Raw genomic sequence first — 17169 nt, 5'->3', positions numbered from 1 at the left:
ACTGGATTTACCGGTTGAAAACCCTGTCCCCCAATGGACTGAATGAAGGGTTCACCTACACTCCCTTTATAACATAATCTCTATCTATAATGACTTACAACTTGATGAATATATAGAAACATATATTCTTTCCAGCACTGTAAATAATTCACTGTAAATAAATTAGTTAACCACTTAGCACATACAGATATCCCTTTTAAAAACCTGTGCCCAATCATTTTCTCTGTGCAGCATTATCCTTGGACATCACCTTTATAAATGAACCTCTGATCTATACCTACATAAATATTTTTGTACTATATCCCCTATAGAGGATGACATCCGTAGAGGATTACCACAATTATCCTGCGTATACCAATCCTCCAGGGAAATATCAGCTTACAACTCTTTGAAGTGGAAGACATTAGAATGTGATACTACAAGTTAATTATAAAACATAGCAATCAACATCCATACAAAGTCTACCACTCCTACTGATAAATCGAGAATAGATATAGCAAATGGATCACGGAGGAAATTTAATGTATTAACATTTAAATATGATGACCAAAGAGCATACCTATTTGAAGACTGGCACTATCTCAACAGAAGCCGTCAATCAAAATCGATGTTTGTCACAGAGTCCCTCCCACTGCTTCCACCCAGTGACAGTCACGTGGGGCAGGGCGTCACTATTGACGTTTGCTATTTTCCACAATCAGTCTAACTGTCAAATACACTTCGCCCCGCCTACCAATCCGCCCACGGCTAGTCACGTGGGCGGACAGGGACACATGACGCTCTGGTCACATGATGCAGGGCGTCATGATCAACGTCACAGGACTCCGGTCATGTGACCGGCCCACGGAGGAAGTACGGACGAAGGTGATTGGACACAGGGGATTTAAAAGTCCCGGCTTTTCCCAGGTGACAAATTCTTAGCCCCTGACGAAGGTGTCTGAGTACACTGAAACGCGCGTCGGGCGTTAGCCTTATTATTTTATTTTTTCACCTTATCACTTGTTTGCACACTATGGGTATTTAGACCCTCACTGGTTAATGTAATTTTCTTCCACTTTCACAGTGTTGTCCTTACAGCGATTGTGATGGCACATTAGGCAGTATTCGCTCTATTTCAGAGTCAGTAACAGATTAGAACACCCTCGAAGGTGTTGGGAGGTTATTAGGGACTACTGTACAGGCTCTCGGTTAGACAAGATACCAGAAGAGTGGGTTACAAGCCTCTATATAGATATTAGGGGAACTGGTCTCCAATCTATACCTCCTATGTAGAATCAGAAAGGAAGGGATTACTTTTAGCTGATCACTTTTTGATCATTGCAACACTGTATTTAGCCAGTATTGTAACTTCTTATCCTATGATTTCTTTATTGCTGCCAATGTACCTTTATGGGGTTTTTTTTTTTTTTTTTTTTTGTTAGCTTTTTGGTAACCAGACCTTAGCCACCGATACTATTTATTTATTGGTTAGGCTATAGCTACAGCAAAGGGAGACTGTTTATCGGCAAACTACGCTATTAAGGATTCAATAAAGACAGCAGTCAGTTTTTCTGTGCATTAGTACCGATTTCTAGACAGAAAGGAGCCATTTATCTCCTATCTCCCAAGTTTACCCCTTATAACACATCACTGTAAGGCTTAGTAGGCACAGACCTCCAAGTTGTTCAGCATAACCATCTTGCCAGTTAATTTATATCTTTCAATCTTCAAACTGTTTTATACAATCATGTATAAAAAGACAAGGGAGAATTCCCACTCACAATTTATGGAGCTAATGTATAATAGCTCAATAGTAGCGCTCTTGGGGTCCGTAAAGGCGACCCTCACCCTTTTTGCATGTAAATGCTCCTTGTTTCCTATAGGGATTGAGAAAGCGTATATGGTGCAATACCGTAGATCTTATATGTGAAAGATAACTGAGATGGGGTACTCACAAGCTTAGAGCCATCCAAGTCGGCTCTGATCCAAACGCTTGTGTTAAGATTAAAAAAAAAAATATATATATATATATATATATATATATATATATAAAAAAACAATACTAAGTTGGCATAAAACATAAAATCCAATAGTCCAAAGTCTCACAGTCTCTCTCTATATATTTATATCTTTACTGTTTATAATAAAGTATATGAATTTTTTTTATACTACATGCTATTGGCATCATCCTTCTATTTTTAAAAAAAGGTGTGTGGTCCTTAACCACACAAGCGTTTGGATCAGAGCCGACTTGGATGGCTCTAAGCTTGTGAGTTCCCCATCTCAGTTATCTTTCACATATAAGATCTACGGTATTGCACCATATGCGCTTTCTCCATCCCTGTAGGAAACAAGGAGCATTTATATGAAAGAAGGGTGAGGGTCGCCTTTACGGACCCCAAGAGCGCTACTATTGAGCTATTAAACATTAGCTCCATAAATTGTGAGTGGGAATTCTCCCTTGTCTTTTTATACATGATTGTATAATACAGTTTGCACTATGTTTGGTTTGTTTTTTATGTCTTATAGAAACTAAACACATTACCGAGAATATAGACATAAAGAATACCCAAGGTATTTCCACGTATACACTTTTTTTTTCTCCACTATCTCCATCACTATTACCCTAAATAGCGCTTCACCTACCCAAGGTTTTAGTTTCTATTTCAAAAGATAAGACTTAGGTGTTATAGCAGCTTCTTATATACATAGAATTGTTCGGACTATATTGTCACTGTCTAGAATATTAGCGCTGGTACACTCCCTTTTTCTTTGTGAAAAAGGAAATGTTGTGTAATATTATCAGGGTTATTTACTAAAGTGAGAATTCATTCGAAGTGAATTTAAAAATTTAGGTCAAAATACCAGAATTGAAATTTTTCAATTCCGTTTCAGTTTGTCTATTTTGGCGTTAAATTGGATATTCACTCTGCATTTACATTCAATGCCCAGCAGTTCACTCATTTGTGAATAGTCCTGTGTGTCTTCATTATTTTGTTAACTATTCGGATTCTCTTTCTGTGCTTGCAGGAGGTTTTGGAATATTACATCAAAAATGAAAACTCATCAGTGAGATGGAAGAAGCCTTTGGTCATTGAGAAACTGAAGGTACCAGATAGGGATTAATCCTACAGATAATTTGATCGTCCCTAGCCTCCCCTTCCTTTTTCACACTCCCTAATATATATAACAAATGTTTATATTCACTTTTTTTTTTCCTCTGCTCTCCTTTTGGAATAAGGTATATTTATTCTCTGTATAGACTCCTTGCAAAAGCGTAGAGTGATTGTACGAAATTGTTTGACCATAAAATATGTACAAATTTTGTTGTATTGTTCTTTCTTCAGAAAGTTCTAAATAAAAACAAAAAGTGTACAAAAAAGAGAAACTGAAGATACTGTAAGCATTCTGTTGCTGGAAATGTATTTGAATGTATTTTTTGGGAACAACTATGTCATACGCAGAAATGTCAAATCAGGTCAAACTAACCTAAATGCATTCTACGAAGAAGTAAGTAGAAGTATAGATCTGATTGCTGCAGTGACGACACTACTTGGATTTTGCCAAGGCATTCATCATGGTTCCACCCAAAAGATTAGTGTTCTTATTGGTCCAGAGGTAAATTCATGTTTCATCTTCGGTAGAACATAGGTTTAAATATAAAGTACAGAGTTTTCACTAATGGTAGATTTTCAAGTTGTACAAAAATGGTAAGTAGTAACCCTCAGGTTACTTAACATATTTTTAAAGGATCTTGAAATAGGTATTGAAAGTCATCTGTTTAGTATATATACCTAAAAAGCACACAAACACACAGGCTTCCATAGTGTAGTATACCTTTTATTAGGTAAATTGGATAAACCGTTATTATTCCTCCTCCCTCCCCATGTAGTGTACTCACAGAAGTGTTCACTGAGAGATAGAAAAATATAAGATATGAAGAAATAAATCTCCTAAATTGTTCCGATGTTACTCCTTCCAGCTGCATGCTGGTGAGACATTTGGAAAATTGTGATTGTTTAGAACTCTGCGGGAAACAACTTGCCTCTTTTGTCCAGCTTGAAAATTTACCATTAATGCAACTCTCTGTATTGTCTTTAACCCCTTAAGGACACATGACATGTGTGACATGTCATGATTCCCTTTTATTCCAGAAGTTTGGTCCTTAAGGGGTTAAGCCAGTGGTCTTCCCAAGAGCAAGAAATTTCTTCCAGTTTTAACACTAACCTTTTGTGTGGAACCCCATCGAACGGTTGGCCAAATCCAAGTAGATCACACACACTGCAACACCTTGATTTATACTTACTTCTTCATAGAATGCAATTAAGTTAATTTGACATGAAGGTGTTGGGCCCATTCAATTAGCCAAATGTTATTCTCACTTCCCACCCACAAACATCTTAGAATAATTTAGAGTCAAATGCTGGACTGGACTGTAGAGTTTAGAGACTCACTAGTGGACAAATAATGGCTGTAAATTAAATCACACCAGATGGCATCCTTCCCCCTCACGCTATAGTATACTGAAATTCATTTGTTTGAAGTCAACAAACAGTGAGGGAAAAAAATTATTTGATCCCCTGCTGATTTTGAACGTTTGCCCACTGACAAAGAAATTATCAGTCCATAATTTTAATTGTAGGTGTATTTTAACAGTGAGAGACAAAATAATTTTTTTTTAAAAAAACGCATGTCAAAAAACGTATAAATTGATTTGCAGGTCAATGAGTGAAATAAGTATTTGATCCTCTTATCAATCAGCAATATTTCTGGCTCCCAGGTGTCTTTTATGCAGGTAACCAGCTGAGATTAGGAGCCCTCTCTTAAAGGGAGTGCTCCTAATCTCAGCTCATTACCTGTATAAAAGACACCTATCCACAGATGCAATCAATCAGATTTCAAACTCTCCACCATGTCCAAGACCAAAGAGCTGTCCAAGGATGTCCGGGACAAGATTGTAGACCTATACAAGGCTGGAATGGGCTTCAAGACCATCGCTAAGAAGCTTGGTGAGAAGGTGACAACAGTTGGTGTGATTATTCACAAATGGAATTAACACAAAATAAGTTGTAAAATAGATGTCAGGTGCTCCATGCAAGATTTCACCTTGTGGAGTTTCAATGATCTTCATTGAGAAATCAGCCCAGAACTACACAGGAGGTTCTTGTTAATGATCTCAAGGCAGCTGGGACCATAGTCACCAAGAAAACAATTGGTAACACACTACACCGTGAAGGACTGAAATCCTGCAGCGCATGCAAGGTCCCCCTGCTCAAGAAAGCACATGTACAAGCCCGTCTGAAGTTTGCCAATGAACATCTGAATGATTCAGAGGAAAATTGGCTGAAAGTGTTGTGGTCAGATAAGACCAAAATCTCGCTGTTTGGCCTCAACTCACTATGTTTGGAGGAGGAGGAATGCTGCCTATGACCCCAAGAAAACCATCCCCACCGTCAAACCTGCAGGTGGAAACATTATGCTTTGGGGCTGTTTTTCTGCTAAGGGGACAGGACAATGCACCGCATCTAAGGGACGATGAACGGGGCCATGTACTGTCAATTCTTGGGTGAGAACCTCCTTTCCTCAGCCAGGGCATTGAAAATGGGACGTGGATGGGTATTTCAGCATGACAATGACCCAAAACACACAGCCAAGGCAACAAAGGAGTGGCTTAAGAAGAAGCACATTAAGGTCCTGGAGTGGCCTAGCCAGTCTCCAGACCTTAATCCCATAGAAAATCTGTTTAGGAAGCTGAATGTTTGAGTTGCCAATGTCACCCACGAAAACCTTAATGATTTGGAGAGGATCTGCAAAGAGGAGTGGGGCAAAATCCCTCCTGAGATGTGTGCAAACCTGGTGGGCAACTACAAGAAACGTCTGACCTCTGTGATTGCCAACAAGAGTTTTGACACCAAGTACTAAGTCAAAGGGGTCAAATACTTATTTCACTCATTGACATGCTAATCAATTTATAACCTTTTTGACCTTCATTTTTCTGGATTTTCTTTTTGTTATTCTGTCTCTCACTGTTAAAATACACCTACCATTAAGATTATAAACTGATCATTTCTTTGTCAGTGGGCAAAAGTTCAAAATCAGCAGGGGATCAAATACTTTTCACCCTCACTTTTAGCTACATAATGAATAGTGTGATGTGTTCATCATTATTTTGTAGGAAAAAGCTAAAGCTGAAGGTTTATGGAACATGTTCCTTCCGGCAGTTAGCGGCCTTACTCAGACTGACTATGCATTCATTGCAGAAGAGACGGGAAAGGTTTTTTTTGGCCCAGAAATATTTAATTGCCAAGCACCAGGTAATCATATTTTAGTATTTATGCATTTTACACGAGATAGGACAAAGCAAGGAAAAGGGACATCCTGTACACAACAATGGTAATCCTGACCATTGCAGATTGCTTTCTTTGTCCTGCTCCTGCTTGACATTTTTCTCTACTTGTACTAGTCTTCTTAGTATTACAGCAACAGATACCTGTATCCAGAGCCTGCAATTGACCCACATTTCAAAAAGCAATATTTCTGATCTCTTTTCCACACAAAGCGTCAGGGTTTTTCACCATATTCCTAATTGTAGTGAATTTAAAACCCAGATGTCAAATTATAGGTTAAAATTGCTCATTTAGAAAAAAAATCCAAATCCGCTATAGTTACAGCTATTTTCACCTAAATATTGTAAAATTGATAAAAAATTTTCCAGTTCCAGTTTGTAGTTAAGTGGATAGCTCTGTGTATCTCTGTCCATGTTCCCGATGACCAATCTGGTTAAAGGAACACTGGAGCACCCAGACCACTTAATTTCATTTAGGGGTGACATCAAAAGGCTCCTGATAGAAATGAGGCAAGTCTGGAGGGCCCACCTCATGGAGGTCCAAGCCGAGATTGGAGTCATCCACCAGAAGATCAGAAACAAATGTCCAGATTAATAGACTTACCCAACAGGTACAACACCTGAATCGGGCAATAGCCGCACTGCAGGCCCAACACAGACACCGAAATATCCGCCTTTGCAGTATCGCTGAGATGGTGGGAAGTGAGGCACCACTGCTATTCGTCCAAGAGATGATCACCTCTATGGGAATTAAGGGGTGCTTTAACACCCCGCAGATAATTTCACTGTTCCGTGTTTGCAAGTCTGCTACAGCACCAACCGAGGCCCCAAGGGACACCATAGCAGTTACCAGAGACATAGCGGTGAAGACTTCTTAAATCAATCCAGAATACGGGGGATGGTAACCTACAAAGACTGCTCGGTGTCCATATATGGTGACCTGCCTTACTCGTTCCTGACAGAAAGGATACAGCAGGCCCGATTGCCAGGAGGCTGAGGGACCAGTCAGTCAAGTATAGGTGGGGAATAGAGGGCTCCCTTTTAGTCCCCCATGAGGAGAAGATGCTTATATTAAAGGGACACTATAGTCACCAAAACAACTTTAGCTTAATGAAGCAGTTTTAGTGTATTGATCATGCTCCTGCAGTCTCGCTGCTCAATTCTCTGCCATTTAGGAGTTAAATCACTTTGTTTATAAACCCTAGTCACACCTCCCTGCATGTGACTTGCACAGCCTTCCTAAACACTTCCTGTATAGAGTCATCTAACGTTTATCCTTCCTTTATTGCAAGTTCTGTTTAATTTAGATTTTCTTATCCCTTGCTATGGTAATAGTTTGCCAGACCCTGCAAGAGCCTCCTGTGTGTGATTAAAGTTCAATTTACAGAGAAAGAGTTACAATTGTTTAATGTAAATTACATCTGATTGAAAGTGAAACCAGTTGTTTTTTCATGCAGGCTCTGCCAATCATAGCCAGGGGAGGTGTGGCAAGCGTTTTATAAACAGAAACAAAGTAATTTAACTCCTAAATGGCAGTGAATTGAGCAGTGAAACCTTAGAAGCATGATTTAAATACTAAAACTGCTTCATTAAAGGGAATGTCCAGTGCCAGGAAAACTATCCGTTTTCCTGACACTGGAGGGTCCCTCTCCCTCCCACCCACCCACCAATCCCCGGTTACTGAAGGGGTGAAAACCCCTTCAGTCACTTACCTGAGCCCACCGGCTGAGGAGACCTAATGCGCATGCGCGACAATGCCGCGCATGCGCATTAGGTCTCCCCATAGGAAAGCATTGAAAACTCCGACGCTCTAGCACAGGTTTCCTGTGCTATAGAGCAGGAAGTGACCTCTAGTGGCTGTCTCGTAGACAGCCACTAGAGGTGGAGTTAACCCTGCAAGGTAATTATTGCAGTTTATAAAAAACTGCAATAATTACACTTGCAGGGTTAAGAGTAGTGGGAGTTGGCACCCAGACCACTGGGTGCTTGGAGTGTCCCTTTAAGCTAAAGTTGTTTAGGGGACCATAGTGTTCCTTTAACGTCCGCTGATGACTCAAAGTCGTAAAAGATTACAGGTGTAACATGAAATGCTATGAGATTGCTGCACTTTTTATAATATAGAAAATAAATTGGTCTCGATGAGCTGACATACATTATGTGTATGAAAACTAAAAACTGCTCCTGCAAACAGCATGATTATGTTTTTAACGTATGCTCCAATAGAAAAGTTTTCTGATAAAAGTATAAACTATATTTTTCAAACATTTTAAATTATTTTTTCCCTATATTGAGAGAGATGCAAATTCATACATCATTAATACATCATCTCCATTACTTATCAGAAAGCTTCTGAATCACAAGAACCGTCTCTCTCAACAATTTAAGTATGTAGTGCTAAGTATTTTCCATGCAGAAATTAAAGCACATTCTCTTACCGATTTTTAAAAGCTATTCAGTGTATTACACCATACCGTGCCCATGCTAAAGCATTTGTATAGGTTATTTTTCACCTATTTTGTTAATTCTGAGTTGTATTTCTTTGCAGACACGGGTAACATGGAGGTTCTTCATATGTATGGCACTGAAGAGCAGAAGAGGCAATGGCTTGAACCTCTCCTTGCGGGACAAATCCAGTCTTGTTTTTGCATGACAGGTGAGAGTACTTTAGATTTCTGTAAACAATTTTAAGCAATCTCTACTCTCTTGCTCTATAAAAGCATGATAAAATAAATACAGCAAAAACCAAACAAACAAAACCACGGTTTGGTAAAAACGAAATAAAATAATCCATAATGGCACCTTGCAGCAGGAATCCTTTAAATTGAGGCAAATTGGTATCTGTGACTATAATGCGAGATGCTGTACTGTTGAGACTAACATTTTTGAAATTTAGTTGATTAAAACTAAAATATGACTAAAACTAAAATGGCATTTTAGTCAAAAGACCATGACTAAAACTAAATTGAAATTTGCTACCAAAATTAATACTGCACAGAGAAGCTGTGGAAGGGGCAAAAGAGACCGACAGAGACTTGGTTGGGGGAGACACCTAGAGGGGCTGGGAGGACACAAAGACACAGAGGGGCTGGGGAAGGGGCAAAAGAGACAGAGGCTTTAACTAAATCCATTAGATTTTAGTCTTGTCATCTAAAATCTCCAGAAGATTTAGTCGACTAAAACTAAAACAAATCAGATAACTAAAATACAACTAAAACTAAAATGGCTTTTTAGTCAGAAATTTATGACTAAAACCAAATTGATATTTGACGCCAAAATTAACACTGCTGTTGAGGAGCACATTAAGAGTATCTTCTTGTGTGGCTGCGCTACAACAAAAACTGAGAGCACCGAGCTACAACAATATGTCATTACTGATTTCCTCCTGCTTCTCCTCGTTAGATCTCCAGAGTGAAGATGTTACAATATACATTATTATGTGTATGAGAGAATTAGAACAGAAATTGGATTAAGAGATTTCTTCTGTTAGGTTATCGGTTGCTTTAGTGTAGTACAACCGCTTGACACAGATGTACCAGAACTGTTTCTAATGCATTTAATAAAAGTCAGGCACGGGTTTAGCCAACACAAAGAAATGTAAAGTTGTGCTACACATGAAATGTCATGCTATAAAATTTTGCAATCCAGGGCTAAAGACGCTGAATTTATTTTCCATCATTAGACTTTAATTAGACAAAATGTTGAAGCAATTAGTGACTTGTTCTGCACTAACTTTAAGGGAATTTTGCTTTGAAAAAAATAGAGTGCCACTAAGTGCAAATAAAGGAAATTCAGTCAATCTAGTCTACTAATGTCAATGTGAGTCATCAGTCTTGGAAGCAAACAAAGGTTTTTTTATTCTAACATTATAGTTGAGCTAATATCACAGATCATCCATCCTTGATAAACTAATGAAGGTAAGTATTCCAATTCTGCGAATGGCCACTGCACTAATATTAATAATAAATAATAATAATAAAACGTAAACTCTATATATAGTGCAATAGCTTTAAACCATGTTTATTTTTGAGATTGTCTTTAGAACTTTGACGTTGAAAGATGCAGCCAACTGTCTTGCTAATCCAGGGTGGTTTTGCTGTCTGTTCCCTACTTTCCCTAAAAAGCAAACGTATGATCGAAAAGTTCTACTTATCGTGTTGTGTTTTTTGTTTTCTTTGCATGTTACTGTATTATCTATGATGTTTAACAGGAATGGTTGTAAATCCACTTTGAAGTGGCCTTTTAAATTCACGCAGAACTTAACATTGACGTTGTCAGGGTGGCGGTCCGGTGCCCGGGACCCAGACACTATCCAGGCGGCGGAGCAGGACCAGGACCCAGTATGCCTGATGTTCAGAGTAGGAGTCACAGCGTGGAGGTGGATTAGCAGCGTCTGATGCTGGGTAACCGCACGCCCCCTGGTGTTGAGCACCAGCGTTTGTGCAGCCACAACCAGAACCCCGAATCAGCTTAAGTGGATACCAGGAACTAGGAGCTTGGAAATTAGCAGACCTCCCAGGAGCTGAATAGGGAGGCTCTGCAGCAAGATTGTATCCAGTACTAGAAACAGGGCAAGACTAGAGATAGGCAACAAACATGAAAACAAGACAGAACTAGTAGAACCCAGAACCAGAGAAGGATAGTAAGCTAAACCCAGAACATATACACAAGACATGAGGAAAACAAACATAACATGGGCATGACTAGACAGGACTGTACATGGACTGGGGATGCAAACTAAAACAAGATAAGATAACAAAGGCAAAACAAGAGGAGAAATAACTAAGTACTACATATGGAAATCATGGGGATTTAGTCACATTATATGATCATACATTGCATAAGCCTGCCAACAACGCCAATGTACCCCATATCTGGCAGGTCCTACACTGCCTAATATATGCTAAAACAACCAAAAGACATATATAGCACTTACCTGCAAGAAAGGGCAGAAGCCTTGAGGAGCTGCCTGCAGGAACACTGAAACAGAGTGAATGATGGAAAACGGGTGTGGCAACATAAAACAAACATTTAAATGAAACCTGGAGACTGGGAATCCCAGGGATGGATTACAGGAATGAACCCAGAAATCCCAGCATAAAGAAAACCAGACATAGAATAGAAAACCAAAAACCAAGAAAAACTAAACAAGAATTGTAACAAGAGTACTGGATACTAGAAGCCAAGGCCAGACATTCCACAGAACAGAGCAGGACGTGACAGATGTATGGTCTTTTATCTCAAACTTTTCAACCCACTCATTCCAACTGAAGTAATAAATTGGTGGGCTAAGAGGGTAGTTAAAGTAGACAACATAATACATCTGTAACTTTAAATAAGTGAAAGTAAATGCAAAAATGTTTCTAAGCATTTGAGTGACTGTAAATTAGATAAACCTTGGAACTGATGGAAATCAAACTCTGTTGAAATGTGTAATTGTACAGAATATAGCAATTAAAACATGCAGGTTTATTCCCTGAATTGAGCATTGCCAGAAACTGATAATGTGTCACAAATTCAAAGAGTGTCTACTGCAACATATTGGCCAACATCCTAAAAAGGGGCAAATAAGGAACGCTAGAATGGCATGTTACAGTGCCTAGCATAAACTTTTAGACAGAATCAGAAAGTAACAGTACTAGGTAAACCTAACAATTATGACCTCATTAGCAAGAATAACTCAAGGTCAACAACATAGCAAGGTCAGAGAAACCAGGAGAGAGAAAAAACAGGGAAAAAAGCAAAAGACAATAGCCAATGTACTTAGGGGAATACTGAACACCATGAACAGGCACTGGTCTTATGAAAGCAGGGGTTTAAACTACAACCAGACCCTGACGTCATCAACTTCAATTTACGATTTGATGCATGCACATCAATAATGCTGAGTCAAAGGTACAACAACAAAAATAAAGGTTTGCATCATTTTAGAAATAAACAATGCAAGTAGGTGTAAGTTGCAGGGAGGCTGCATCCAGATGGACACAAATACAGCAAACTTGATGCAGGAGAATCATACACAGCAAGTGACTACACATGACATATTTTTAGGCTGGAGTAAGCCTTATTAGAAAAATACTCCATACACTTTTCAAACTTGACTGTTTGGTCTAATATTTTGAGTTCCTTTTTTAGCTCTTGGCCATTCTGGTTTAGTGAAGCAACCTATGTTGAGTGTTAAAGTAACACTGCAGTCTCAGAATTCCTCCTGAATATAGAATACTTGTATATCCGAATCTGATATAGCTGAGCAGCCAACTCAAAAAGGAAATACAATTAATAATTAGAACAAGCTCTGCAAAGGATATTCATCATTTGATATTGACCAGGAAACTGTGTTTATAGCATTTTTTGCGCCAAAAACTTTCCAATACTTTCCTATAGGAAAGCACTGGATTGGCTGAGATAATCAAGCTTGATGATCTTAGCCATAAAGGCATGGGCCATGCGCAGGGAGACCAACTCAACGTGGGGGAAAAAATAAGTAAAATTACCATGCGATCGGAGAGGGGTTGGTCACCTAAACATACAGACACATACCATGACAGACACACATACACAGACACACACACTCATAGACACGCTGAAACACACACAAATTATTCTGTTTTAATGTTATCCAAGTCCACCCAGCCTCCCTACCTTTGGAAGAGCTAGAGTGGATCGGCTTTCCCTGGCTGTGGGAGAGTGATAGTGGGCGTCCGGCTGTGACTTCTGCAGATGGGCAGCGATTTCCCTGCTCTGGTCCCATGGCGACCTGGTGTCTGGGATTTGTCGAGCCCTAGTTTAAATGTTGATTTACATAACCTAAGCTTCTTATAGATGCAAAATGTGCTCGACCTGTTACAATTACACAAAAAGCAAAAGTGAGCTTCTTCTTATACGACCATAATTAGCGAGTATCTAAAAACGGCATAAAAGATACAGTCTTATTAAATCCAAATGGAGAAAGTGTATTAAGGGTCTTAATCCAACATGTGTCTCTTTGTAAAAGCAACCTTCCTCAATCCCCACTTCTTTTCAGCGGGGCACCTTGTCAATTGATGCAAATTTCATAGTGGCCGAAGAATGTCCCATTTGGATAAAATGATTGGCTACTGACTTCCTGTTCTATCTCTATAGGCTATGTTAATTGCAGACCTGTATCCCCTTAATGCGATTTTGTAGAGTTCAATGTTTCCTATGTAATAAACAAAGTGGTAAACCGCGCCACAAGATAAAAAATAGTATAAACAAAATTGTACATACATACAAGTAGTCCCAGTATTGAGGTAGTAAATATGAACCTTAAAGGATAAAAATAGAAACAATAGTGCAGTATGCCAATGTATAAAAAAATACAATAGTGCTATAACATAAAGAACCAGTAGAAGGACCAACTCACACTTTTCAGAGCTGCTAAGAGCTCTGCTGATTAGCGCCTGGACGGTATAATCCCTGTCTAAGGATATGGTGGGGTTATCTGGTATCCAAGGCTCCACAGGCGTGTATAAAATAGAAACACAGAGAAAATCCAATAGTGTATTATGTATAAATATTGGGATAAAAAACAAGGGGTAAATACCCTACTTACAATTTTCAGAGCACTAAACTTGCTCTGGTGGTGAGCGCTTTTGGTGGTATAATCCCCACCAAGGGATATAAGCAGGATCCAAGGTGCACAGGAATGAGAGGTAGATCAAAAAGCTGGAAACAAACTGCAACTTTATTGTAAAATAAAATAAAAAACCTTTGTATATAAAATCTCCAGTGAAAATACAAGGTCCAAAATTCAAAGTCCAGACTTCTTGATCCACTTTACGCGTTTCGCCCGAATAGGGGCTTCTTCAGAAGTGTAGATAGTGGGGAATGACAGTTCCGTCCTTATATAGGGCATCTGTCTTCTGATCCCAGTGTGTGCACTCTTCCTGTTTCCGGCCGGTCGCATGCGCCAACCGGAAGTGACGTTACGCAATCTGCAGGGGCTGATGGGACGTGTAGTCCTAATGATGTTACTAATTCCGGTAGTCGCGTGCGTCGCCCGGAAATGACGTCACGCGACTAGCGGTGCATTGTGGGGGGAGTAGTTTATAACACTACCCTTTACAGCATCCTCAAACAAAGGAGAAATAAAAAGCAATTATATATACATAATGATTATGGAGAGCTGTCCAATCTTAGTTTATTTACATGACTGCATATATAGTAAAGATTATAAGATGAACATATAGTAGTCAGGGTATTATGAATGAACAAATTTTTAAAGGGCCAGTATATATGGCCATAGAGGTATACACTTATACATATAGTGATATGGGTTTTATAGATGTATAACAAATTCTTAAAGGGCCAATATATATGGCCATAGAGGTATACACTTAAACATATAGTAATCAGGTGTTTTTTGCACTTTCTGGGTAATAGCAGGTATTGGGAAGTCCTGCTGGTTTACTGCTGCCGTTCATCCATACATTCTAGAGAGCGCCTACACCTGTGTTGTTTCCTATGTAATGTAGTCCACAAGGCAAAATCTGATAGACACATAATGTAGTGTTTAAGCTAGTGTTGTTTATTCTTGTGAGGATGAGAAAGCTTTTTAGTTGGTAACATGTATCCGCAAGATACGCATCCTGAACAGCAATACCAACCACTTTTCATGAAAATCCTTTGAAGCCAATTTTTATCATCGCAGTGTTGTGGGTCTGTTGACACTAGCTTATTGCTGACACTTTTCCCCTCTGTGCAAGAAATCATTGGTGGATTGAAAAAAGATTTAAGTAATGACCCATTCGTAGAAAGAATATAACATTTTTCTTAAAATTCTAGAGCAGTAGTGTACGTCATCTCACAGACCAGTATCTTATGTACTTTTGTCCAAAGAATGCATTCTAAAACACTTATGGACTGCGTCCATAGCTTTTTTTCTTCTTTATCAATAATAATGGCTTCTGGTATGCTCGGCTGAGGAAATAACTCATCATTTCGTGTAAATAGATTTCTGGCTCAATCATATTGGAAATATTATGTAGCACTCGCAAGAATTGTGTGTATGGAATGGATTAAAAAAACAAATGTGGAGGATTAAAACTTCTATAGTGTAAAATCGTGCTTCTATCAGTCTGTATCCCAGGTTACAAATCCAAAAAGTGCACTCTCTCTGAACTGCATTCTCATGACTAATTGTGGATGGAAGGGAATACATTTTTTTCATAGCCAATTGAAATAAATTGTGATATCCACGCCAGTCATTTGTAGTATGGAGTATTAAACAAAATTTGTTCTACGGCTTTGTAACGGAATGCAGTACATTAGTCCACGATATCCGTTGGTATCCTCAGGAAATCCACAGTCAGAACGGAAAGCACGGTAATATTCCCCATCCTCCCAATAACCGGACGGAACACAGTTTGGGAGTCAACTAACTCAGTTTATTCACAGGCTGGCATATTTAAGCAGTTCCCCATGCAAGGGGTTTCCTCACAGATAATCCAGGGGATTTCTCCCAACATGCATTACTCTTTTCCCAGCAGGCATTGCTGCACGAGAGGGATACTCCCACTAAAATGGACGATTAAGTGGATTATCCCCTCGTGCAGCAGAACTGACAATTTACTTTAAAATACATATTTTCCACAATATTCGGTATTTTAAGATGACCGAACGTTCGGTAAATAGCTGGGGTCGAAGCGCATACTTTGTGGGAATACCGCTCCGATCCCAGCTGAATTGACCGAACGCCGCACAAAACACATTAAAACATGGCGTTCGGTTTAAAAGTACCGACTAGCTAGGGGGAACAGAATGTGCCGAACGCGGGACTCCCGAACGCTCTGGAAGTCCAGCGGTGTTCGGATCATTGAGTAGCCGTTTTCAGTTCCAGGCTCTCGACGACCGAACACCGCTGCAGAGACAAAGGATCCAAGATGGCCGACCGCCGCATGGTCGGTAGCCGAACGGCGGCCACCTAGGAGAGCCCTTAATTACCGATTGCAACATTGTTGCAATCGGTTAATTGGTGCCACACGACTTGTGAATGGGTGGTCTACCTGGGGAGCCCGCATTCGTACGGCGAACGGCCGGGATAGCCGTGTTTCGTCGAATGAATGTTTTGTATGCTGGCAGCGTACGGCTGCCAGCATGCGAACGGCCATAACACAGCACATATACAGGTAAGGACACACAGTATGCATTCAGCCTATGGACAACCTACAATAAATATAGTTCAGAAGTGGCTAGGTTTGCCACAATGCTCCCCCAGAACCAAGCCGGCATACACAGTCTGATCCCAACGGATCGGCTTGGGGATGTCCGGGAGAGTACTCACAGATCACTTCTCGAGTTCAGTCTGTCTGGATAACCCATCAGCGTTACCGTATTGTTTTCCTGGCCGGTAATGGATGGTAAAGTCAAAGGGCTGCAGCGCCAAACTCCAGCGCAGCAGCCTGGCATTGTCTCCAGACACACGGTTTAGCCACACCAACGGGTTGTGATCTGTGAGTAAGGAAAAAGGTTGTCCATACAAATACGGCTGTAACTTTTTAAGGGCCCACACCACGGCCAGGCATTCTTTCTCAATGGCGGCGTAGCTCACTTCACGGGGCAACAACTTGCGGCTTAAGTAGGCTACGGGATGTTCTCCGCCATCGGCTCCCACTTGACTCAGCACTGCCCCCAATCCAAACATTGAAGCGTCTGTGTGGACAAGAAATCTTTTAGTTGGATCAGGAGCAGTTAACACAGGAGCATTAGTTAGGGCTGTCTTGAGTTGTTGGACTGCCTGCTCACACTCTGGGGCCCAGACAACAAGTCGGGGGAGGTTCTTTTTGGTCAGGTCCGTCAGGGGTTTGGCCAGGGTGCTGTAGTCGGGT

General features: G+C 40.1%; 1 protein-coding gene across 1 annotated transcript in view; it reads left to right on the top strand.

Moving 5' to 3' along the window:
- Nucleotides 1-17169, top strand: part of ACAD11 (acyl-CoA dehydrogenase family member 11) — a 115515-nt gene that overhangs the window by 38897 nt on the left and 59449 nt on the right. The window contains exons 10-12 of the mRNA XM_063452159.1: nucleotides 3010-3087; nucleotides 6155-6293; nucleotides 8871-8978. Of these exons, the coding sequence (XP_063308229.1) occupies nucleotides 3010-3087; nucleotides 6155-6293; nucleotides 8871-8978 (325 nt within the window). The remainder of the gene's footprint in view (nucleotides 1-3009; nucleotides 3088-6154; nucleotides 6294-8870; nucleotides 8979-17169) is intronic.

The sequence above is a fragment of the Pelobates fuscus genome, chromosome 4 (genome assembly GCF_036172605.1).
Source record: "Pelobates fuscus isolate aPelFus1 chromosome 4, aPelFus1.pri, whole genome shotgun sequence".
Taxonomy (NCBI): domain Eukaryota; kingdom Metazoa; phylum Chordata; class Amphibia; order Anura; family Pelobatidae; genus Pelobates; species Pelobates fuscus.
The sequence above is the reverse complement of the archived record's forward strand: the minus strand, read 5'-3'. Positions and strand labels throughout refer to the sequence as shown.